The sequence below is a fragment of the Girardinichthys multiradiatus genome, chromosome 8, assembly GCF_021462225.1.
Source record: "Girardinichthys multiradiatus isolate DD_20200921_A chromosome 8, DD_fGirMul_XY1, whole genome shotgun sequence".
NCBI classification, from domain to species: Eukaryota; Metazoa; Chordata; class Actinopteri; order Cyprinodontiformes; family Goodeidae; genus Girardinichthys; species Girardinichthys multiradiatus.
In genome coordinates, this window is record NC_061801.1 from 9,687,976 (window position 1) to 9,713,920 (window position 25,945).

At 41.0% G+C, this 25,945-nt stretch overlaps 1 protein-coding gene across 1 annotated transcript in view; it reads left to right on the plus strand.

Moving 5' to 3' along the window:
* Positions 1–4,656: 4,656 nt before the first annotated feature.
* adamts6 (ADAM metallopeptidase with thrombospondin type 1 motif, 6) overlaps positions 4,657–25,945 on the plus strand; it is a 91,756-nt gene continuing 70,467 nt past the window's right edge. Inside the window, exons 1-8 of the mRNA XM_047373208.1 lie at positions 4,657–5,063; positions 8,873–9,240; positions 9,342–9,706; positions 15,691–15,865; positions 17,828–18,051; positions 18,178–18,261; positions 20,488–20,633; positions 22,319–22,362. Coding sequence (XP_047229164.1) covers positions 9,156–9,240; positions 9,342–9,706; positions 15,691–15,865; positions 17,828–18,051; positions 18,178–18,261; positions 20,488–20,633; positions 22,319–22,362 — 1,123 coding nt within the window. The 5' untranslated portion in view covers positions 4,657–5,063; positions 8,873–9,155. The remainder of the gene's footprint in view (positions 5,064–8,872; positions 9,241–9,341; positions 9,707–15,690; positions 15,866–17,827; positions 18,052–18,177; positions 18,262–20,487; positions 20,634–22,318; positions 22,363–25,945) is intronic.

The window sequence follows — 25,945 nt, forward strand, 5'->3', positions numbered from 1 at the left end:
TTTGAGCTATCCTTTATTCAATGCCCCCATTTTGTATACATTATATTTGTGCTCCACTCCCATCAATCTGACCGTTATCAAGATAGATTTTATATGAACCGGGCCAAACATACTGTATCATTTTATATAAACCATAATGCTAAGGTAAAATGAGCTTTTCTTCAACCATTCTTTGGTACTGCCAAAGTTTAATCTCTTACCTGATTGGTTGGATTAAAATGGCCAAATGATTAGTTTAAGATTTCAGCTGATGGAGACAAGAGACACGAATCAAGATCACAACTTATCAGGGTGTAAGTCTCCTTAACATTTTGAGGATTTTCATCTTGTTTTCTAGTAATATCTCTTTTCAGTCTGAAATGAAAAATGATATCGCAGTCAAATTTAGATTTTTTAAAACATTTTGTTATAACACCTGAATATGTGACACCAGTGGTGTCACATATTCTGTCCAGTTACCATTTTGTCACTGGATCCTTTGCATTTTGTGCTAAGGATAAACTGCATGGTTTGCTCCACTATCTGAGAAACATGGATTGCTGATTACCTTGCGTATCATGAATCACTGCATTTACACAATAATATAATTTACTTGATTTACTTCCTGTTTTTGTGACTAGAAATGCTGTTAAGCAGCCGAATTATGTCTTTCTTCTATCCTAAGGGAAAAGTACAGTCTCTTTCTTGCAGCCAGCTGAGTAGGGTGCAGAAACAGGTGTGGGACGGCCATAGCAAATTTAGACTATGCTCTGTAAGCCCAAATAAAACTTCACCATCTGGCAAAGATGTCACTTCCACTGCGATTCTTATTAAAAGGCCCTTAAACCATTAGAATGGTATGATGGAAAATATTACTCTTTTACAAACTTACAAACTTCTTCTATAGTGTGACCTACAGTCGTTACTCCAACCCCACTGACTTTACAAATATTTTAAAGCATCATTAGCCATCATATTAGCTCCTTATTTCAAAATGAAGGTGAAGAATGATGAGTCTCCTTCTGGTGTCTCCTCTTCCTCAACAACTTGGTCACAATATTTTACATTTGTTAAAAAACAATTCTGTCCTAACAGTATGAACCCAGCATTTGAGTTATCATAAGAACCCATAAACTGTTGGTTTGCGGCAAAAGTAAATTTAAAGTACTATAAAGAAGAATATGATATTAGTCCATGTATCCATCTGATGTTGTTCCCTCCACTTTTTGAAACCTTACCTACATTTTTGGCAGAATGGGGGATTGTGTTCAGAAGTCTTCCAAGCAAGAGTAGCGGTCAACAATTTAGACCCTTAAAATAGAAGAATTAGAATCGGTTTTATTTCCCAAGTTTGTGGACATGAACAGGAATTTGGCTTCGGCTCTACTTGCTCTCAATGAGGACATTTTTTTATATGTACACTCACCGGCCACTTTATTAGGTACACCTGTCCAACTGCTCGTTAACACAAATTTCTAATCAGCCAATCACATGGCAGCAACTCAATGCATTTAGGCATGTAGATATGGTCAAGACGATCTGCTGCAGTTCAAACCGAGCATCAGAATGGGGAAGAAAGGTGATTTAAGTGACTTTGAACGTGGCATGGTTGTTGGTGCCAGACTGGCTGGTCTGAGTATTTCAGAAACTGCTGATGTACTGGGATTTTCACGCACTATCGTCTCTAGGGTTTACAGAGAATGGTCCGAAGAAGAGAAAATATCCAGTGAGTGGCAGTTCTGTGGGCACAAATGCCTTGTTGATGCCAGAGGTCAGAGGAGAATGGCCAGACTGGTTCGAGCTGATAGAAAGGTAACAGTAACTCAATTAAACACTCGTTACAACTAAGGCATGCAGAAGAGCATTTCTGAACTCACAACACATCGAACCTTGAGGCAGATGGGCTACAGCAGGAGAAGACCACACCGGATGCCACTCCTGTCAGCTAAGAACAGGAAACTGAGGCTACAATTCGCACAGGCTCACCAAAATTGGACAATAGAAGATTGGAAAAACGTTGCCTGGTCTGATGAGTCTCGATTTCTGCTGTGACATTCAGATGGTAGGGTCAGGATTTGGTGTCAACAACATGAAAGCATGGATCCATCCTGCCTTGTATCAACGGTTCAGGCTGGTGGTGGTGGTGTAATGGCGTGGGGGATATTTTCTTGGCACACTTTGGGCCCCTTAGTACCAATTGAGCATCATGTCAACACCATAGCCTACCTGAGTATAGTTGCTGACCATGTTCATCCTTTTATGACCACAGTGTACCCATCTTCTGATGGTTACTTCCAGCAGGACAACGCACCATGTCATAAAGCACGAATCATCTCAGACTGGTTTCTTGAACATGACAATGAGTTCACTGGACTCAAATGGCCTCCACAGTCACCAGATCTCATTCCAATAGAGCACCTTTGGGACGTGGTGGAACGGGATATTCACGGATGTGCAGCCGACAAATCTGCAGCATCTGTGTGATGCTATCATGTCAATATGGACCAAACTCTCTGAGGAATGTTTCCAGTACCTTGTTGAATCTATGGCACGCAGGATTAAGAAAGTTCTAAAGGCAAAAGGGGGTCCAACCCAGTACTAGCAAGGTGTACCTAATAAAGTGGCCGATGAGTGTACATATATACACTGTTTTTACAAAAAGAAAGACATGGTTGAATTGTGCAAACATACATGGTATCTATATGGGTACTCTGGTTGTTAAGTGTTCATCAGAGAGACAGTCTGGGGACAGAAACGTTGTCTGTGGTGTCTGGTTTTTGCAAATAGCTCTCTGTAGCAGTGACCCAAAGGTAACAGTTCCTCACATACTGCAAACAGTTTGTGTCCAGGATTTGTGGGGTCTGCAGAGATGTTAGCTGCCCTTTACCTGACCCTAGACCTGTGCAAGTCCTGGATGGAGGGAAGGTCAGCAAGTTTATGAGGCCAGAGGTTTGGTTTAAAATGTAATCAACATACTGACTGACTATTTAAAATGACAATAAAGATGAAAAGTATTAAATGTTAAAAAAGCTTGTCAAAAATATTTGGAATATATTTCAGTTCAAGTCTCAGAAAACATTATGCTTGCTGCATTGGCATCAGCAAACTTCACATGGTTACATTTATGATGGTAGGACCGAAAAGCTTTTTGGGGGCATGCCTCCCACATGGTCAATCGGCATGTAGATAATGTGTAATGGTCCTGTTCTGTTTTTGCATTTCTGTCATCCTTAAATGTTTCAGATCCTCAAACTAATTTATATACAGGACAAAGCCAAATACAAAAAACAGCTTTAATTGAGGATTTTATTTATTAAGGGAAAATCCAAACCAACCTGGCCCTGTAATAAAACACGATTTTCCCCCCTTGTTTCACTATCTACCCCCAGGGCTGATAACTGCCTGATCTGTAAAATCAAGAAATCACTTAAACAGAACCTGTCTGACAACATAAACTGGATTTAAAGATCTGGAAAACAACACACCATGCCCTGATCTAAAGAACTTTGAGAACTGATGAGTAACAACATCATTGACACAAATGAAGAAATTTGTGAACAATGGTGAACCTTCTAAGGTTACTAAAACTACTCCCAGAGCACATTCAGGGATTACCAAAACCAACATCATGCTAGCCACTGCAGACCTAGCATGCATTGGTTAAGGTCAAAGTTCATGACTCAAACTACATCAATGGGGGAAAACTACATCAATGAGATAATTCTAAGGTGAAAACAAGACCAAAAACACACAAAGGCCCATCTCATCATTTTGATGATTCCTTTTAGGTAAATGTAATGAGGCATGGTGATGTAAAAGTTGATTTATTGGATTTCTTTTTGGAAGGTGTGCATCTTATTACATCATGGTCAAACATGGTGTTGGTAGTGTGATGGTCTAGTGCTGCTTTGCTTATTTAGGATCTGGATGACTTCTTGTAACTGATGGATCTCGAACTCTGTTCTCCAGCAGAAAAGCCTGAAGGAGAGTGTCTTGCCATCAGTTTATGAACTTAAACTCTAGCAAACTTCTGATATGTATCGAGACAATGACCCGAACCAAACCAGCCGGTTCATCTCTAAAACATCAAAAAAACCAAAAGGAAGATTTTAGAGCAGTTTAGTCAAAGTCTGCGGGGGGTCAAAGTTCATCCACAGCGATACAAAAGTCTAACTGCCAGTTGTCTCAAATGATGGCAGTTTTTACCACCAAGGGTTTAGGAACAATTACGCTTCCTCACAGGGCCAGGTTGGTTTGCATAGATTTTTTCCCTATGAAATGGAATCTTCATTTCATTGCTGTATTGTATCTACTCATATTATCTTTGTCTGATTTTAAAATGTGTTTGATGAGCTGAAACTTTTAAGAATCACAATACAGCAAAAATAGGAAAAGCAATCTTTAAGGGGTAAATACTTTTTTATTATGGAGTACTGTGCAAGTGCCAAAGCCTCTGAAGTTAAGGATCTGAACCTTCTCCATGAGGGTTTCAAAGAGCTGAGGTGTTATTTCAGGCCAGTACTGATAGACATGCGCACAGCTGATGGAATAAAGGCACATCTGCACTGACGTCACCCCCCCCCCCCCCCCTCCAATTTGAAGCCGTCCTGGACATACCCGGTCCTCTGCTCTGCTCTGCCGTGCTGTGCTGCGCAGCGAGGAGAAGCAGCTCCCAGCCAACTTTTGCTGCTGTTTGATGCACATTTTTCCCCTCCCTCCTCTATCCAACCTTTCAGAGCTACGCTGAGCCACAAGCATGAACACAAAGTCCAGATTATACAGGAGTTCAGATAGACTTTAAATGGACCATTCTGTTGGAAGATGTCCAATACTCTGAAAAGCTGAATAAGAGCTTTTTTTTTTTCTTTTTTTTTCTGACAGTGTCTTAAATACTGCTGCTCGGGTGTCCGGGCTGAGGGGGAAGAACTCACACGGCAGACCCAGAGGATGGTAGAGTTTAAAAAGGAGATGAGAAGAGCATAGTGGTGGAGGTTTGTGTGCGAAACCCGAAAGGCTGAAGAGGACTTTTGTGCTGAGCCTCCCTTTGCACACTTGGACCCGAGCTGACAATGAAGATGAGCATGGTAAATCTTTCCCAACACTTCTCACCTCTCAGTGTCTGCTGAGAACAGGTCGGTATCTTTGTGCCGCGTTTATCGGTGCGTGCAGTTAAATCCTCTCAGACTGTGCTTGCAAAGCAGCATTTATAGCCTCAGTTTATTTCGGGGGATACGACGCGAAGCAGGGAGATCTTAGGGGCCGGTTGCATGAAAAAAATGCGCACCTTTTTCTCGTTTGCAGAATGTGACGTTCCGCAGGTTTGCGTAAGCAAACTTTGAAGTTATCCACGTTGCATGCAACATATAAATAATAATAATAATCAAAAGATTTTTCACTTAAACCTGACACTTATTTTGATTTGCAGGGGCTCCCGGAGGGTTGCGTTTGAGGTACCGGTGTAATGCATGCGGGCCGGCTGCCAGCTGTCTGGGTCAGAGTGGCCAAGTAGGTTGTGCTGTCTGTCTGGGCCGCTGGAGCTCCACAGCTGGGGAAATACACGCAAAGCCCGGCTGTCTGCGATGTTTTCGGAGTCACTTTCACCACACTTTACCCTTCATCACTGGACGTCCGTCTGTCCAGAATATCATTCGGTTCGTGTTGCCGCGTCAGCGAATCCGAACCGCGATGTGCAGAAATTCTTTCATGCAGACTTTCAGATTCACGCATGCCTTTCAACACGTCACTCAGTCCTAGTTTTTAGTCCCACAGAGACGGTCATTAAACTGTCATCAAAGGTAAACTGCACAATCTGCCGAGGTGCTTGTTTAAACTGAGAGACACGTTTTAGTTTAGCCTCCATTCATTTAGCAGCAGCTATGGGCTGTTTTAACTGATGATGAGGTGAAGTAAGCAAAATATGCCAAACTTTCTATTTACCCAGTCTGTGACGGTTCTTACGTGAATGCTGCCCTGGGCGAGCACAAAAAAGTACGATGGAAGGAAAAGATATATAGGTTTCACAAGTCTTTACTGAGAAGTGTGTTTTGCATTTCTATTCAGCCCTCCCAAGTCTATACTTTGTAAAGGGTTTCTCACTACCAGCTTTGGACTTGTAGTCAGTTTCAGTTTGTTTATGGTGGGTTTCCAGTTTGAAGGCGAGCCATTATGAAGACTGACCTAATTCCACTCATCCTCCAGTCAACTCTGATCAGTTTACCTTTCCCTGCTGAGGAACCCGGCAGTATGATGTTTCCACCACCATGCTTCACAATGGGTTTGTTCAGTTTAATGTTGGTTTTCCTGCCTCAAATATCATTTTGCAGATAGGCCAAAAAAGCTCAGTTTTGGCCTCATTTGACCAGAGCCCCTTTCCAAATATTTGTTGTCGTCGTTGTCTTCCGCTTTATCCGGGGCCGGGTCGCGGGGGCAGCATACTCAGCAGAGACGCCCAGACGTCCCTCTCCCCAGACACCTCCTCCAGCTCCTCCGGGGGGAGCCCAAGGTGTTCCCAGGCCAGCCGAGAGACATAGTCCCTCCAGCGCGTACTGGGCCGTCCCCTGGGCCTCCTCCGGTGGGACGTGCCTGGAACACCTCCCGAGGAAGGTGTCCAGGAGGCATCCGGTATAGACGCCCAAGCCACCTCAACTGGCTCCTCTCGATGTGGAGGAGCAGCGGCTCTACTCCGAGCCCCTCCTGGATGGCCGAGCTCCTCACCCTATCTCTAAGGGAGTGCCCGGCCACCCTACGGAGGAAGCTCATTTCAGCCGCTTGTATCCGGGATCTCGTTCTTTCGGTCATGACCCAAGGGTGATAGGTGAGGGTAGGAACGTAAATCGAGAGCTTCGCTTTCTGGCTCAGCTCTCTCTTCACCTTAACAGAGCGGCGCAGCGCCCCCATTACTGCAGCAGCCACACCGATCCGTCTGTCGATCTCCCGCTCCATTCTTCCCTCGCTCGTGAACAAGACCCCGAGATACTTGAACTCCTCCACTTCCGGTCGAGAACCATGGCCTCGGACTTGGAGGAGCTGATCTTCATCCCAGCCGCTTCACACTCGGCTGCGAACAGTCCCAGTGCATGCTGTAGGTCTTGGCTAGAGGGGGCCAGCAGGACCACGTCATCTGCAAACAGAAGAGACGAAATCCACTGGTCCCTAAACCAGACCCCCTCCGGCCCTTGGCTGCACCTAGAAATCCTGTCTAGAAAAGTTATGAAAAGTTATGAACAGGACCGGTGACAAAGGGCAGCCCTACCGGAGTCCAACAAGCACCGGGAACAGGTCCGACTTAGTGCCGGCAATGCAGACCAAACTCCTGCTCTGCTTGTACAGACACCAGATGGCCCCTAATAAAGGGCCCCCGATTCCATACTCCTGGAGCACCCCCCACAGGGCCACATGAGGGACACAGTCGAATTCCTTCTCCAGGTCCACAAAACACATGTGGACCGGTTGGGCAAACTCCCATGAACCCTCGAGTACCCTGCAGAGAGTATAGAGCTGGTCCAGTGTTCCAGATCGTATATTTGATGTGTTGCCTAATTTTGGCAACCTACAAACATGACTTCTTAAATCATCATATAAACAGTAGCTTTCTTCTTGCCTCTTGGGGTCAGATTTGTGGAGTACATGGCTAATGATCCCCATTTCAACTGATTCCTCAACCTGACCTGTGGATTGTTGCAGCTCCTCCAGAGTTTATATCTATGTCTGAGAAAAGATCTCCTTTCCAGGCCTGTCAGTTTAGATGGATGGCCTTGTCTTGATAGGTTTGCAGTTTGTCCATACTCTTTCCATTTCCAGGTGAAGAACTGAACAGTTATTTGTATGATAAACAGTTATTTGTGTGATATCTTTATAGTTCCAGATATTGCTTTATAACCTAACTTCTGTTTAAATCTGTGACCCTAAAAGGAGTCACTTCATGTACCACACTCACTAATGCATAGACTTCCATACACCTATATGCAGATCTGCAGGCATCTTGAGGTTCAGTGTCTTGCCCAAGGACACTTCAAAAACTGGATCTGAGCTCACAACCTTTCAATTGCCTACTCATCGCAATTATCTCTACAGAACAGACCTTCACATAACAGCTTTATTGATACTGAGGTCAAATTACACACAGGTAGGTTGTGGTATGTGATTTATTTTTGCGGTATCAGAGTAAAAGAGCCTAAGCATAAATGCATGCCGTGCTTTCTTAGATTTGCATTTGTGAAAGGTTGGAAAACCTTGTATCCATTTCCACCCATTCCAAGAATCTCCTGTTTTTATAGCATTTCTTTGTTTTCACAAATCTGTAATCAATTTAGAATAATGCAGTACAGGTTTAACCTGATTGTGTATTGCTGTTTTCATACTGGTCTCTAAAGTTGTCCTGATGCCAAAAAAGGCATGAAAAAAATCTATTTTTTGTGTTTTAAGAACTAGAATAAAAGCTTTATATGTCTCAAACCGTGTTTTAAGGAATTACCATTTAGAGTAAAATTATCCAGTTCAGATCTGAGCAGTCTGAGGATTTTAGATTTTAAGCTAAAGATGATCAAAGATTTCACACTTTTCACACCAAAAAACAGGGAAAAAACCAACATTAAGCATGGTGTGCAGCCATGTAGTCTTACACTGCATGCACGGTGCAGAACCCAGGGGGGTTCTCATTCACTGTTGATAGGTGCATTCAAGTTATCAATAGTAACTTTCATTTCACTTTAAACTCTGCCTCTTTGAAGTTTAGGCCCCTTAAGAAAACCGCTCTTTTAAATTTCTGAAAAAAAACCCCACATTTGGTATATTGTTTTCAAAAAGTTGACCATTATTCAGATATATGATAAATGATCAATGATCTAAAAAGCAATAGTTCTGGAAGAAAAAAAACTGTTTATATCCTTCACAGGAAAGCAGATGGATCAGTCAAGACAAGTTTCCAAGACAGAGCTGATGGAGGACGGAGTTTTTATGCGAGCTGCTGACATGCATTCAGAGGCCTGTGAGATGTGGACGGGCTCACCTTCGGGGAAAATCTGAGACCTGGATGAGCCAGGGAACACAGGCGGGAGCGTTTTAGTGAAGAAGAGAAACCATGGACCTGTTATGGTGTGGCTTCAGACTGACTTTGTGCTTTTAACCCAACTGTAGCGCCCTCTGACCACACCCCATGTCACATCCTTCCCTGAATTATGGAAATTTTGTGGAAGACTTGGACACTAAGCCTGGTGGTGATGGCTGCTTCTGAATTTCAAAGACTTTCACACAGCTCTCAAGGTATGACTAGGACAGGTGGTAAAAAGGGGCCTAAAGCTCCCATTAAAACCAACTGATTCATATTTTCTCTCTTCTTCTCTTTTCTTGTGTTCCTGTGAAAGAGGAGTTCATGTCTTACCTGCAGCACTACCAGCTGACTGTCCCAGTGCGGGTGGATGAGAACGGGAACTTCCTGAGCTATACCGCGAAGCTCCAGAGGCCGGGCCGGCGGAGACGTGCACTGGGGGACCCCACCATGGACCCCCCAGAGTCTCGGATCTTCTACAGACTGTCAGCGTACGGGAAGCACTTTCACTTAAACCTGACACTTAACCCCAACTTGGTGTCAAAACATTTCACAGTAGAGTACTGGGGCAAAGAGGGGCCTGAGTGGCGTCATAACATGGTAGATAACTGCCATTATGTTGGATTCCTGCAAAACCAGCACAGCACAAGCAGAGTGGCGCTCAGCAACTGCAAAGGCCTGGTGAGTACAAAGTACTTCTGAGTGACAAGTTTTTCTGTTTAAGGCACGAGACGATTCACACCACTTACCTCAAACAAACCCTCATATAAATGTCAGATAACTCACACATGCGTATCAGCTGCTCAGCCAGAGGATCCGACTGGTTGTCTTGGCTTCTTTCCACTTGGCACACTGCATCTGCTGGCAGCTTAGAGTGAGGTCATGCTCATGTAGAAAAATTAAATAATCTCTGTGATCTGGGAATGTGACACCTCAGCAGCTGAGATCACATTTCTCTAGTTGTCATATTAAACTCATGTGTCTCAGCCACAGACGGCGCTCCGCATGAAGCTCTTTATTTTACTGTGCCTTGCAAAAGTCTTAGTACTCCATGAACTTTGTTACATTTCGTTGACCACAAACGTCAGTGTGGTTTTTTAGGGTTTAATCTCCAAGCATTGCATAACTCTGAAGTGGAAGGAAAAGAAGTAAGTCTTTTAGGGTATTTCTTTCTTTGTGGCAGAAGGTTTTGCCCATTTTCTGTTCTCAAAACGGCTCAAACTCGGTCAGACTTGATGGTGAGTATCTGTGAACATTAATTTTTAGGACTTGTCACAGATTCTTAACTGGCTTCAGTGTTGGCTTAGACATTTAGCCACCAAGAGGTCTGCTTCCAGGATTACCCTTTATTTTGCTCCACCCATCTTCTCATCTACTCTGGCCAGGTTCTTTGTCCCTGCAGAAGAAAATCGTCTGCAAAGCATGATGCTGCCTCCATAAGGATGGTGTGTTCAGGGTGTTCATTTTCCTCCATACATATCAAATTGCACGTAGGCCAAAAAGTTTGGTTTCATCTCACTACAGCATGTTCTTTCACATTTACATTGTCCCATAAATGGCTTGTTGTGATAGACTTTAAATTTAAAAGACGTCTGATGACTTTCTTTAAACACACTGTATTTTTTTATGTCAGCTTTGATTAGGGCACCTAGTAGTTGCATCAATAGTTTCTCCAATCTGAGCTGGGGATCTCTGCAGCTCCTCCAGAGATACCATGAGCCTCTTGTCTCCTTCTCTCGTTAATCCTGTGTTTGTCCAGTTGGTCAGTCGGAGCTAAGGATTCAACAGGATTTTCATGGTTTGAGGTGTTTTTTATAACCTTTATCTTTGAACTTCTCAAGAACTTGCCCCCTGACCTATCTGCTCTGTTCCTTCAGCATTCTGTTTGCTCACTAATGTTCTCTAATTGACCTCTGAGACCTTCACAGAACCTGTAGTTACAATGATATAACATCACACTGTTTAGTATTTAATAAGTTATTATTTACTGCAGGCAGTTGGTTGCACTGGATTTTATTTTGGGTTAGGAGATTAAAAGGGGCTGAAAACAAATGGAAACAATCACCAGAGCCTTAAACTGGTTGCTTAACTTCCTTAGTCAGGAGGTTCATTGATTCAAGCCTCCACAGAATAATGGGTCCATTCTAGTTGAGTTTTAGCTTTAGTTTTAAGTTTTTAGTTGGCTGCACTTAAAGTCCTCAAGATGTTTTACAATGGTTTGTGGTTCTGATATGTTTTTATTTCCTCCTGGTTTGGTGGCATAACAGAGGCACAAAAGCACACACTGAGGAAAATAATAAGCCAGTAAGCTGCTGGGGACCAGTTTGAATAATATATAAATCGTCTATAGACAGAAGCAAAGAGTAGATATTGATCCAGCTGATCAGTACCATCCACGTTTTAACTGTTACCCTCAGCTAGAATTTACTGCTACTCAGAAAACAGGAAAAAACAGCACTTCACACCAAATGTAGTTAGTTTCTTAAACAAACAGTGAAAGAACAGGTTAAAAAAATCTCCTTTTATGATCAGCAATTGTAAATAATAAAATCTTTTATGTGTTTTCGATGACAACATGTTTTAATCAGTCATGTATTTATCATAGCATTTTTTGAGGAAATGGGAAAACCCTGGTGCATTACTGGGTAGTTTGCATGGCAACCAGGAGCTGCAAGGGATGTTGATGTTAATTCTGTTTTTACATTGTTGTTGTTAAGCCTAAGATTATTCATACTCCTGGTAGATTTAGGGTAATCTTTTATTTTACCAACATGTTTTTTCTGACTGGAAGTAATTTTAACTTTTTGGAGTGGCCCAGCTAAAGTCTGGTAGTGAAACGGTGGAGGGAGCTAAAGATGAGGGTGATGGCAAGGAGGCTTTTCAACCTCAAATTTATACCTTAACTTTCAACATGTTTTTTTTAGCATTTTAAAATGTAAATTTTTATTTGTACTCTGTTTAACCAGGAAAGACCCAAAATCTCATTTATAAGGATGACATGGACAAAAACAGCACACATGACATCGCACATAAAATGTTACAAATTCTAAATAAACAAAACACATGTTTATAAAGAAAAACAGATACATTATTTATTTTCAAATGGATACTCCTTTCACATAGTTTTGATATCTTTTGTGAGATGCCTGTCTCATTTCCTTTAAGAAATCAATTTCTTGGTTGAATGAACATAATTTTACATCTATATCTGCCTGGCGTATGAATAATTTTAGGCTTTTTGGGTGGTGATTGTGTTTTTTTGTTGTTTTTAAGTCAATATAAATGTCCACTTTTTTACCAAGCAGATTTTCCAAGCTATAAGTATCTATTCTCTTCTCTTCTATTTGATTCTATTCTGTTCTATTCTATTCTAGTCTAAAACAATGTATTATTCCGTATTTTCCTTCTTATTTACAATAAGTCAATACTTTGTGTTAGTCTATCACATAAAATCCCAATAAAATAAATTTAAGTTTCTGGTTGTAATGTGACAAAGTTCAATGGTTATTAATAGTAATGCAAGGCACTGTAAAACAAACCTAATAGAGTGTCTAATTATCCTGTCTGGCCTTTTAGTCATCCAGAGACTGTGACTGTCCAGCGTCTCCCTGCTAATCAAGGAGTTGGACGAGGTTTTAATAGCTGCTATCCCTCCGTGCTTCGAGTAACTCTAAAGAAGGAAGAAAGGGCCCAGCTTCTTGTTGGCAACCAGAATCATGTGGAGCAAACATGTGGCCAAATGTGTTGGCAAGACCCGTGCTGAGTATCATAAATTGAATTAGTGTTTGCTCTTTTTTTCCCCTCCAGCACCAAAAATGGACAAAAACTGTGTCTGTGGTTTAATGTAATCAGCTGTCTGGACGGTATGAGATCCTGACATCACACACTAGTAAAACCTTTGCATTGAACATGTTGCTGCATGGAAGTGTATTATGTGTTGAATTGTTTTTATTGTGGGTTTTACATAGCCAAAGCAGTATTTTCTATAAACCCAAACTGGGGGTCTTCTCACAGTTTATGCTCCACCTAAACTATTGAAAATGAAGGAGGAATGTTTTAAACTATATCTTGCGGTAATTTATTGTTTGGTCCCTAAACGTGACTAAAGATGACTGATTCATGTATATGTAAAATACTTCTACTTAGTAAGACTAGGAATTGTGTAAAGTATTCTGTGTTTTTGAAGACTAAATATATAAGGGAAAATCAGAACTAAAGTGTGAAATAATGAGATGGAAGGGTATTAAAACAGTAAATCTTACATTTTTCTAACATTCCCAACTCAGCAGCTTACCTTTCCTCTGCCTGATTAATGTTTCGGTTTGGAATAGGTTCAAGCCTTTACTTGATGACCCCGATAAATACTTGTTCTTGCACTCAAACACAAGTTATTTTGGCACTCACTTCCAAAGAGTTTTATAGTAAAGGATTAAAAAAAGTGCACAACTGCTAATCCCCACTGTTTTTACAATTTATGATCTAAAAAGGGTCTCAAATATGCAATGATTTGTTCTTTGTATTATGGTTTGTTGGGTAACTCATTTGGCATCTAGAATTCACAATTTTTCCTGCCGAGTTTCCCGAAGAGGCATGAGTTTTAAATTGGGCCTTTTCTAACTTCCTGTTGCAGTTAGCTGTGCTGCAGCAGTAAAGATTTTAACTGATTTTTTAAGTTAAAAGAAGATTACATTCACTGTATAAAAAGCCATACAACCTTTTTTTCTCCGTGTGTATAGGGTGATTCAAAATATGTGAATTGATTAGAGGCATGTCTGTGACATATTTTCAGTAAACAGCTGAAACACACTGCTTCCTTGTGTGACATCATGGAAAAGTCAAATGGAAATAAGGCAATATACTAATCATAATCCAGATGTTTGAGGTTGCAACATTCATCTGTTGAAACAAAAAAACAAATATATGCAATTATAAGCATCATGAGAATGCCTGGCAATCATACAGTTGAAGAAGGAGATGAGTTCTGTGTCCCAGGGATGAATGTGCTTTGGTGCAAAATATGTTTGTTTAGAGCCTGGAGGGACTGGTACACTTCACAAAATGTGAGGAAAAAACACTAGGTGAAGACACTAAGGTAACATCTAAAGACATCAACCAGGAAATTAAAGCTTGGCACACATGGATCTTCTAAACGGACAGTGACAATTACAAAGTGGCTTAAGGACAACAAAGTCAATATATTTGAGAGGCCAGCACAAAGCCCTGATCCATCCATCCATCCATCCAACCAACCAACCAACCAACCAACCAACCAACCAACCAACCAACCAACCAACCAACCAACCAACCAACCAACCAACCAACCAACCAACCAGCTTATTCCTTCTCTGGGATGCAAGGTGGCCTGTGCTAACTCCAGCAGTTATTAAGCAAGGGACGGGGTACACTCGAATAGGTTGCCAGTCCACCACAGACAGGGCAAGACAGGAAAAAACACCACGCACACACACACTTACTTCTTACTGCAATCTAGTCAGACCAATTTACTTAACAGTCATGTTTTTGGGAAGAAGCCACAGAATCTCGAGAGAACCTATAAATGCACAGGAAGAACATGCAGAAACCAGACAGAAAGACCCCAGGCTGGGATCTTCCTGCTACAAGGCAACAGTTCTACCATGCAGCTGTACCCTGAACTTAATCCTATAGAGAATTTGTGGGCAGAGCTGGAAAGGTGTGTGTGAGCAAGGTGGTCCACAAACCTGACTAAGTAACACCAGTTCTGCCTAAAAGAATGCGTCAGGATGCCCAAAACTGTAAGCCACATCATACAATTTAAAAGGCAATTCTAACAAATACTAAGGAAATATATTTAAAACTTGGTCAATATTAAAGCTCCATCTTTACAGCATTTACTGCAAGCCACTAAACGTAATCACTGCAATTATGATTAAGCAAAATGGTTGCCATATAACAAAAATAGTTGGAAGTAGGAACCTGGTCAGTTTATTGGAAGAAGGTTGAAGATAAATCAAGTGTAATACTGGAAGAATCTCATTTCCTTACACATTGTAGTATTTCACTACTCTGTGTTGGTATATCAGATAAACTCCCAATAAAACACATTAAAGTTTGTGGTTGTTATGTGAAAAAATTAGTTCATCTGGTAGAAATACATCTACATACCCCTGTATAAGACTATACATTGACAGATAATGAACGAATGAATGAATTAATTTATTTGAAGCAGAGTATGTTTTTCTCTAATGTGGTAAAAATAGTAAATTCCCTATGTACTTCTGTAGTTAAATCTTCATGCCATTAAACAGACTCAGGATCTAAAGTCTTATATGCCGTTGCATCACAGAGAGAACGTCTCCTCCGTGTGACGACAACTCACAGCAAGTTGTTCACTCCAAACCAATTAGTGGAAATATGCCAGATGATCATTTTCCATTTAAGTATTATTTGGAAGTGCCTTCAAATTGCCTAGCAACTGTATGAACACAAACTACTTTCTAAGACAAAGAATCGTTTGTACTGGTGTAAGGTGGGTATTTAAACAGAAATTGTTTCTTTGGTAATAATGCTATAAGCCTATAACACTTAGCTGGTTTTATCCTTCGTATTTTATTTAGGTGATGCATTTAACATGACTTTTTGCAGTTTGTAACCTGTTTCTAACTGTGGTTTTTTTCTCCAACAAGCACGGTGTTATAACAACAGAGGAAGAACAGTATTTAATAGAGCCTTTAAAGAACACATCCTCCACCACCTCCGGTGAATGGAACCTGGAAGGAGCTCAGCAACATGTTATTTATAAAACGTCTGACATCCCCTCACCGCAAGAGCAAAGCCAGGAGTTCAGCTGTGGCATTTCAGGTTGGTGAACCTCCATCTGGGTTGGATTTTGTGTGGGTGGAGCTGACGTAAAGGAAGAACTATACATAGCAGGTTAGAGGAAGTACTGGCTTGGTACTAGGCCCAGGTTCTGGTATACCTAACTGGACCTCCTTGTTGCCAAACGAATTGCTGTGGTAGACGTCTTTTAACCTGTAGGAGTGAGTGTTTCTTCAGCTTTCACAGACGGCCATTTACTGGATACAAACTGTTCAACTCCTTCACATTTTGTCATATTACAACCACACACTTCAGTGTATTTTTTGAGGATGTTCTGTGACGGACCAACTCAAAGCATGGTGAGTTGTGAAGAGAAGGCTAAAAGAAACATGGTTTTCACATTTTTTTACAAAGAAAAATATGCATCCCCCTGAGTCAAAACTAGGTATATTCGACTTCCTGTCTTGCCCCCATCTTTTACTGTATTTACAGATGGAAATCTTTTGGGGTATGTCTCTACCAGCTTTGCTAATCAAAAGACTAAACTTTTTACCAGTTCGTCTTTCCAAAACACCTCAAGCTCAGTCATATTGGATGGAGAGGGTTTGTGAACATCAGTTTTCAAGTCTTCTTAATTGAATTTAGCTTTGGAATCTGACTGGGCCAAATTAATACCCTATAATCCAAACCATTTCATCATAGCTCCGGCTATATGTTAAGGGTCGCTGTCTAGCTGGAAAGTGAACCCAGTCTCTAGTCTTTTAGCCCCAATAAGGTGTATTTAGCTTCCTTAATCTTCCCGTCAACTCGGACCAGCTTCACTGTCTCTGCTAAGGAAAAACATTCCTGCAGAATGATGCTGCTACCACGTGGCATGTTTCACCGTGAGGACAATGTGATGTGCATTAGTTTTTTCCCATGCACGTAAGCCCAAATATTCAGTTTTGGTTCCAGCACTTTCTTCCACAGGTTTGCCATTTCCCCTTGCAAATGGCGAATGGGACTTTTTATGGCTTTCCTTCAACAAAGGGCTTTCTTCTTGCCACTCTTCCATAAAGGCCAAATATGTAGACTGCACAACTAATAGATGTTAAGGGATTATCCCAAAAGAGCTTCTCCGGAGTTGCCAGGCGTCTCTTGCTTGCTTCTCTGATTAATGTTCTCCTTTCCCAGTTGGTCAGTTTAGGTGGACTGCTATGTGTTGGCTGTACCCCACTCTTTTCAATTTCAGATGACGGATGGGACGGAGCTCTGTGAGGTGATCAAAGCTTGGTATAGCTTGGGCCCAGCTCACAACTTTTCCATCGCTTTTATATGACCTGTGTAGTTTATATTTTGTATAGAGATTAAGATACACACAGGTTAGGGGCCTTCTGGAGACAGCTGGTTTTGCTGGATTTTATTTAGGGATGTTATGGCAAAAAAGGCTGAATACAAACACATGTCACACTTTTCAGATTCCTATGTGTAAAATTGTTTAAAACCATGTGTCCTTTTATTTTACTTTACAATTATGTGATACCTTGTGTAGGAGGATCACATTAAATCTGAATAAAATTTGCTGAAGACTAATTGTGAGGAACAGAAAAGAAATGTGGAAAGTTCAAGGAAATATGAAAACATTTGCTAGGTTCTCTTAGTAGGGCTTAAATCAGGCTTTTAGGATGTAAAAAAAATAAAATAGAATTAATAATTGTTTTTATGGAGAAGTACTGCAAACTGAAAAAGACCCAGATGGATACTTTAGTTTTTAGGCCAAGGACTTATAAGAAACAGGAAAGACTATCATTGGCTGGGAGCTAGCATGCCCTAACATGTAGCATGTTAAACCTTTTCCCAGAGCATCTGGGTCATAAAACAAAAGCTGCAAGGTTCAAAGAGGAAGATTTCCGATCGGCCTCTCTCCTACAGAAACCAGCCCTCTTTGTAACAATGTGTCATTTTTTTGATTGCCAATTGCTATGTCATAATTCTCTAAGCGCTCTACCTCCTTGTCATTCACAGACCTCATTAAAAGCAATGCAGCTTGCCAGTTTAGCACACCCTCTCCTGTCCACTTGTCCCCTGTCCCTCAAAACGTCAGCGAGCAGTCTAATGGTGCTCACAGGCAGAGGAGGTCCGTCAGCTCCGAGCGCTTCGTGGAGACGCTCGTGGTTGCTGATAAAATGATGGTCGGCTACCACGGCCGCAAAGATATCGAGCACTACATCTTGTCTGTGATGAATATTGTAAGTTTGGTCCTACTATTTGCTCACGTTTAATATGTTGCAGATGTCTGTGTTTAGTCGAGGATTTATAGACTCATGGGGCTAAGACATCTGACTTTGTGTCTTTCCTTCTTTTCTGGAGGTCAGGTTGCCAAACTGTACCGTGATTCCAGCCTGGGAAATGTTGTGAACATTATTGTGACCCGTCTAATTGTTCTCACTGAAGATCAGGTAAGTCAAAGTTGTTTTTTTAACCCTGAATCATTCACTTTTTCAGGTATCAGTTCTCTTACCTGTTGTGAGTGTGAAACTGATGCTCTTTGGTTGAGGGAGCTGATGTATTTTTATTTGACTGCTGTGGCTAAAGGGACAGAGACAAGAGAGACTACCCACCATATGGACGCTGCTTCAAATGAAAGCATCATTCCTCAGAGGGCCACGATTGAAGATTTTAGATGCACAGTACATATGCATGTACAGTATGTTTGATGGGAGAAACATCTGCTTTTTCAAAAAGGGTATTAGAAGCTGTTTTTGTAGATTAAGGTCAAACAGGAGGTTCTCACCTAAATCTAAGTGATTTAGTCAAATAAATGAAAGAAAAACATGTTATAGGTCTTACTTTATCTGAATTTTGTGTTGTTTTAGTTCTTCACAATCTACGCTAGACCAAGCACTACATCACTACATTAGTTCCTGTTCATTCAAAGCCCTTTACAAAACTTTACAACAGTTTTTCTAATGATACGCCATGATATTTGTTCTTGCCTTAAACCTTAAGCTTATTTTTTGCAAGTTTTTGGAGTAGACAAATTCACCATAAGTGCAGTCAGCATAATGTCCAGGTTGTCACATGTGTACACATCTCTGGAACCACCTTTGAACGCTTTGTGATCCTATTTTGTCACATATTTAAAACTGTTATCACAGGAAACAAAACTTTGTTAAAATGGCACAATCTGAGACCACTTGTGTGTCACATTTGTCTCTGTTGGGCATGAGATGGACTGACTTGTCCAGGATAGACCCTACGCCTTGCCCAATGACTCCTGGGATAGGGTCCAACAGTCAGTCCGCAGCACAACAATGCAATAATCCAAAACAAGGAACTACAACACAACAGAATTTGTAGTGATAATTGGCAAAAATATGTAAATCACCCCAATCACTCAAGACACAATACATTAGCAGGATAAACATGATGATGCAATGCAATATTATATGGTAGAGTGTGACACAACGCAGTAGAGCATATTAAAACGATATATGATTCCATGGGATTGAATAAAACTTAACATGATGCAGTACGGTACAATATGAAACAACATGAGACAATACAGCAGAATATGAACCAATATGACACTAGAGCATTTGATAAGAGATGATATGTTTTAGGATTAAAGAGGTTGTTTTGGTGCCCTATCCACATACATTGAGTGTCTTTTAAGCAGGATAAGATTGGCAGTTTAGAAGCCCTACAGATCGACTTCAGCGTTTATATACCTTGCCTAGATAAAAGCACAATATCTTTGAAACAACATGACATCATTTTTAAAAGACTTTGCATCAGTTTGTACTAACACCTTGACATTTTGTCCCAACCTACTTCCATTTTGTGCCCCTAAACAAACCATTTCACACCTTTGCCCTTGACCATTGCATATCACTGTATTTCTCTTTGTAGTTAAGTCTTTATATGAATTTCGGGACATAAATAGTCATAGAAATACTCATAGATAATTTATTTTTATTGCATATCATATTATGAAAAATTTATATTACTGCCTAATTTCCACTTATTTTGGTTCTGATCCTTGTTCGGGGCAGTTGACCCGAATTAAATGACTTATTTTAACCCCTGATAAGACTGCTTGAAGATATTATTTATTGGGGTCATCAACATTTCTTTAAATGTCTTCGTCAGTACAAAGAAATGCCCCAAAATGTTATTCTAACCATTCCAGATCTGCAAACCATGCATCAAGTGAGAAAACAGCTAATTGATATGCTAACTTGCCACCAAGTGGTCAGGGTTGTGAATTGCAATCTGTCAAAATGACTTTTCCATCACCGTAAAAAAAAAAAAGTCAAAAACTGAAAATATTTTGTTAAAGTAACTGCTGTATATAAATAAAAACATGATGTTGATTGATGCAACATGAGGTAGAATGATGCAACTAATAATTGAACATTTGATTTTAACAAAAGAAAAATTACGCAATTCTGTGTTTTATTACAAAATGGTAAAAACCACAAAGACACACAGCTTTTAAATAGAACCTAACACTTAGATGCAACAGACTATAACAATGCATGAAAGAATAGGCCTCAACTGATTAGAGTCTGGTACAAGAGGATATTTCAACAATATGAAAAGGTTTCTTCTGCATGTATCACTTGGCTGTATACTGTACAACTATTTCATGTTGCACTGTATTGCATGCGTGTTTCTTCCAGCCAAACCTGGAAATTAATCATCATGCTGACAAGTCTCTGGACAGTTTCTGTAAGTGGCAAAAGTCCATCCTGTCTCATCACAGCAGCGGGAACAGTATTCCCGAGAATGGAATGGCTCATCATGACAATGCTGTCCTAATCACACGGTAAGAGTTGGCCCGCTACTGCTACAGAGTGGAATTTCTTAATGCCAGTATAACAATCCAGCTTTTGATTTATTGCAATTTCGTCCCATTTTGAGCAAATGGGTTGCAGGATACTCACCAGTTGCCAGCAGCTATAAGTTGCTGGTTCGGTCCGGTTCATGTCCACACAGTATCTACCAGCATGTAAGAGAGTAAAGAGCTCAGTCCTGGGAATAAATTGTGCCTTTACAGACATACTGCAATTTATTTCAAGGCTGTTAGCATAAAACAGCAAATGTCTGACATTACCTGGAAAAGGCTTCTTTTTAGCAGGAAGTGTTTTGGCTGCGTAACTTAGCAACTTGAAAGTATATTCCACTTCTGGTTTGCTCAGGGGAGAAAGGATTTGATTGACAGGACTTAAAGCTAAGATTTGTGACTTTTTGGTTTCTGTACAAAACAACATTTCCATCATTAGTGAACGCCTTCAAGTTGTCTGTCACTTGATGTTCTCCAGGCTCTTCCGCATTTTGTTATTGGTCTTAGTTGAACTTGGTGAGCGACTACATTGCCCAAATAGCAGTCTGTAAGTGGTGTTGTAGAATCCAGCGTTTAAACATGTGGATTTGATCATGTCCCAATGAGCTCTGAAGCTTTAAAGACCAAACTAGGCAAAGACCAGTGTCAGATAGATGGAGTTAATACAAAAATAAAAGGAAAAACTTGAATTCAACACCTGCTGAATTTTGTTGTTTGCATTAGAAGGCCTCCACTCCAGTCTGTTGTGGTTAAGACAAAGCTGAGCTGAAGAGCAAAGCTTTTGATTTACTGTTCGGTGTATGCTCTGACTCTCATATGTGCTATGGATTATGACTGGAAAAGCAAGATCCTGGATATGAGTGTCTGAAATTATCCTCCTTTGGTGGATGGCTAGACTTAGCTTTCAAGATAGGTTGGATGGATTCGAGAGCTTGTTGGGCAGAATATTATCCCTGTAGTTTTAAAACAGCATTTCCCTGATAAGAGTGAATGGGTTTTTTAGTTTCCACGCCATGACTATTGGTGTTTTTATGATGACAGGTTTTCCAAACAATTGGATTTGTCTTTCTTTTAAGCGGGGGAAAGTGTAGTAGCCTTCTTTCAGCCATCTGGCCGGCAGTGTTCTGAATTAATCAAAACACATAGATGTCATGAAGGAGACTGTGTCTGTACCTTGTGCGGGGAAAAGAAGAAGAAGAGGTTAGAAAAGAGGAATGAATGGGTCGTTGAATTTCATAGATTAAAAGCTTCAGCAAAGATTGGATCTTTCATTTGAAATGCATGATGTGCTGTTACAGCACTGAGGCTTCGAGTGTTCTTCTGCTCTATTGGATTACCTCTGTGTGTTGTTAGCAGCGGGGACACAGCCTGACCGAAGCCTTTCTATTTATTCCGCTCAGTGTTTGAGTGCTGCAGTTAAGTTTGCAGAAACCTCAGGCAGAGGAGGCAACCAGGTGTTTTTCTAGAAGCAAACCTGTCATGACTTCACCATTGTTATACTAAAGGCTGAGATTAAATCTGGCCAGACTGTGTGATTAAACAGAGAAAGAATGGAATGGCCAGCAGCCAGTGGGGGAAAGTTGTGTAAATGTACAAAGAAAATGGCTAATTGAACATTGAACACAATATTTGTGTTTCTTTCTTCTTTTTTTAAAAACTGGTTTTAGATATGACATCTGTACCTACAAGAACAAACCCTGCGGGACTTTAGGTGAGTAAGGCTTGTGTTTTTTTTTTAACGTCACTGATGATGACTATTTCAATGTTTTGGGAAAGGTGTTCATTTTCAATGTGTCCTCAGACAAACCTTATTTAGCAACCTTCTGTGTCTCCTCCAGAAGAACTCCAGACAGCTCCTGTGAGACATAATGAGAAGGATGTTTTCATTTGTGTTATTATAGCTCCCCCCTCGTGTTGGCTGAGACCAGGACCCCTGAACCTGGACGAGTTGTGGTCAACTCCTCTTAGGGCCTCCAGTTTATAAAAGTTCTCTGTGTCTGTCCCTTGGCTCTAACCCCCGTTAGTTTAAGGTGTTTACACTTCCACTGGCGGCTTTTGCGGATGGTGGGGGGTTGAGGGGGAGAGAAATAGGAGGGGTGTAAAAGTACAGTAGAAAGGGGAGATACACTGCAAGAAAAGGAGGTGAAGTTGAAAGGAAAATGGAAGACGAAAAGGACAATTACAGGGATTGTTAGAGAATGAAGGAGGGAGATAGAGGGGGTGATAAGCAGGAGTGATATTCAGGGGGTGGGGGTGGGTTGGTTGGGAAAGGACATCAAGCAGTGGTAGAAACTGCCCCTTTAACTCCACCTCAAACCGCCTCCCTGTCGATCTCTTCCCGTCTTATCTTGGCAAAGGCCCCGCAGGCTCCACAGTATATCTCGGAGGTAATACTGTGACCTAAGGGGTGCTTTGACAGATTGACCGCATTCGTCACATTCCCCCGGTCGCTTTAATTGACCCCGCATCTGCTTGGCTTCCTTGCTATCCACCCTTTTGTCCTCCCCTTTTCTCCACCTCCCTCTCCTTGTCGGGGATCATGCTCAGAGGTCAGATTGTCGGACCTTTAGGGTCGCTGAGTAATCATGGGGCTGGAGATAATGCACAGTATACCCCGGTGTTAAGAAAACAGCTTTCAGGGCAGTGTGTGTTTGCACTCAACACACTCTCATCCCCCGCTTCCCAACTCCCAACACACAGAAACATTCTCAAGCTAGTTGTAGAGTAGCCACCCTCCTTCTCTTCCCTTCTCTCCCTCACCTCCTTCTTTCTACACCTTCAGGCTCCCTCTTTCCCTGCGGTTATGGTTTCAGTTGCCTCCTGATTTGTGGGTCTATTCTTGTTTTAGCCTATTAGTAAAGAGGATAGTAAAGCCAAGCCACCTTAAATAGAGAATTCTGTTTGGCTGTGCACGAAAATATGAAGCACAATTTACCACCAATCCAAGAGGTGGAAAGGCAACTATGTTGTCCTTATCGGTCTAACCATGCAAACCAAACTAACTTTGGGATCGAGTGCATTCTCCATTCGCCCAAATCTTTTCCTCATTTTCTCACATTATGACAGCAGGCCTAATTGTTTTTGTGTTTTTATGCGATAGACAGACAGAAGGTAACACATAATTGTGAAGTAGGGGATAGGGACACATGGCTTTTATAAGTAAAAACCTAAAATGTACATCTGTATGTCTCTACCAGTTTTGCACATCTAGAGATTTTTTTGCCCATTCATCTTTACAAAACAGTACAAGCTTGGTCAGATTGGACAGACACCATATGTCGATATCGATTTTCAACTTTTGACAGATTCTCAATTGTATTTAGGTCTGGACTTTGACTAGGCCATTTTAACACATAGATATTTGATCTAAACCATTATATCTCTGGCTGTATATTTTGACTCATTGTCCTGTTGGAAAGTTAACCTCCGCCCTAGTCTCAAGTCTTTTCATTAACAGGTTTTATTGTAGGATCTCCCTGTGTTTAGCTCCAACTATCTTCCTATTAACTCTGACCAGCCTCCCTGTTCTTGATAAACTAAAGCATCCCCACAGTAGGATTCTTCCACCAACATTTTTTATGTTGATTTTGATTTTTGACATCATGATGTGTTTAAGTTGATTTGTAGTGTTAACTTTCCACCACACAGCTTTTTATAAAACGTTCAGTTTTGGTTTTATCTGACCAGCGCATCTTCATATACATGTTTGCTGTGTCTATTGCATGGCTTTTTTTTTTCATCAATAGTTTCTTTGGGCACGGCGCTGGTGTTGTAGGGGTTAAGTGCACGACCCTTATATAGAGGCTACAGTCCTTGAAGCGGCCGTCCTGGGTTTGTGTCCCGGACCCTTGCCGAATGTCTTCCCCCTCTCTCTCCCCCTTTTTCCTCTCTGCCTACTGTTGGAAAAATTGAAAAATAAAGGCCTCTAGTGCTGCAAAAAAACACAATAGCTTTCTTTATGCCACTCTTCCAGAAATGACATATTTGTGGATAGCACAACTAATAGCTATCTAAGGACAAATTGTCCCACCTGAGCTGTGGACCTCTCCAGCTCCTCAAAGGTTACTATGGGTCTTATTCAGTTTAGGTGAACAGCCATGTCATTATCGTTCTGCAGGCGTGCCATACATTTTTGGATTATGGGTTGAACAGGGCTGCTCTGTGAGATGTTCAAAGCTTGGGAAATGGTTTTATGACCTAACTCGGCCTCATCCTCCCCCACATCTTTCTTTCTGACCTGTCTGCTGTGTTCCTTGGTCTTCATGATGGTGTTTGTTCTCTAATTAACATCTGTGGCCTTCACAGAATAGCTGGATTCATACTGAGATTAAGTTACATGCAGGTGGACTATATTAAGTGACTAAGTGAAGACAATTGGTTGCACTTGATTTTATTTTGGATTTTCAGAGTTTTATTTGTAAAAAAAACTTAAAAGCCATTTCAAATTGTATTTCCACTTCCCAGTCATGTGCTAGTTTGTGTTGGTCTTTCAGATAGAATCTTATTAAAGTACATTGAGGTTTGAGGTTGTAACATAGTTCAGGAGCTATGAAAAAGTTTGCAAGGCACAGTAGGTGCCTGACTTGAAAAGATATTGCTGCTAAGTGTTTAGCTTGTAAATCTTCTTGGAATTTGTTTGAACATATTTGAAAGGTGACTGGAATAAGCTGAATATTGTTTAATGTTGCATGCAGATCAAATAAGATTTAACTTGTAAATTGTACCTGACAAGGTGCTGCAGGCCTAGAATAGCACTACATTCTAAAAAATACAAACATACTATAAAAAATGTATTCATGGTTTAGTCAAAGCGAGCCTTTACACAGTTACTCTCACACACACAAAAAAACAGACACACACACCTGCTTCGTGCTGTTATATGATCCCCTCTCAGGCCGGTAGATGTAATCTGTAAAGAATTTCCAGCGGTCTCCTTATCTGACCTGTCAGGCTTTAGATAAAAAAGGACCTGCGACACCTGGATTGTGGAGCGGTGTTCACTTTAAACCCCCTCTATGAGGAAAACCGAGATATTTTCTAACAGGTTTCTGCTAGTGAGGGGTTCTAGCATTCCCTGCTTAGGCTTGCTTTGTAGGCAATCCCCCATAACACAAACCTATATGTGTAAATACATCCCCTGTCTAGACATTTCCTGAGAGTCATTTGTTTAAAAAGTCAGTCAAGCAGATTATTTCAAGCTAAAATGTCCATTCTGAATCTACATTTGTGCTTGATGTGGAATACCCTTTTTTATGACCATGTCTCCTAAGAATGCTCTGCCTTGACCCTGTGTT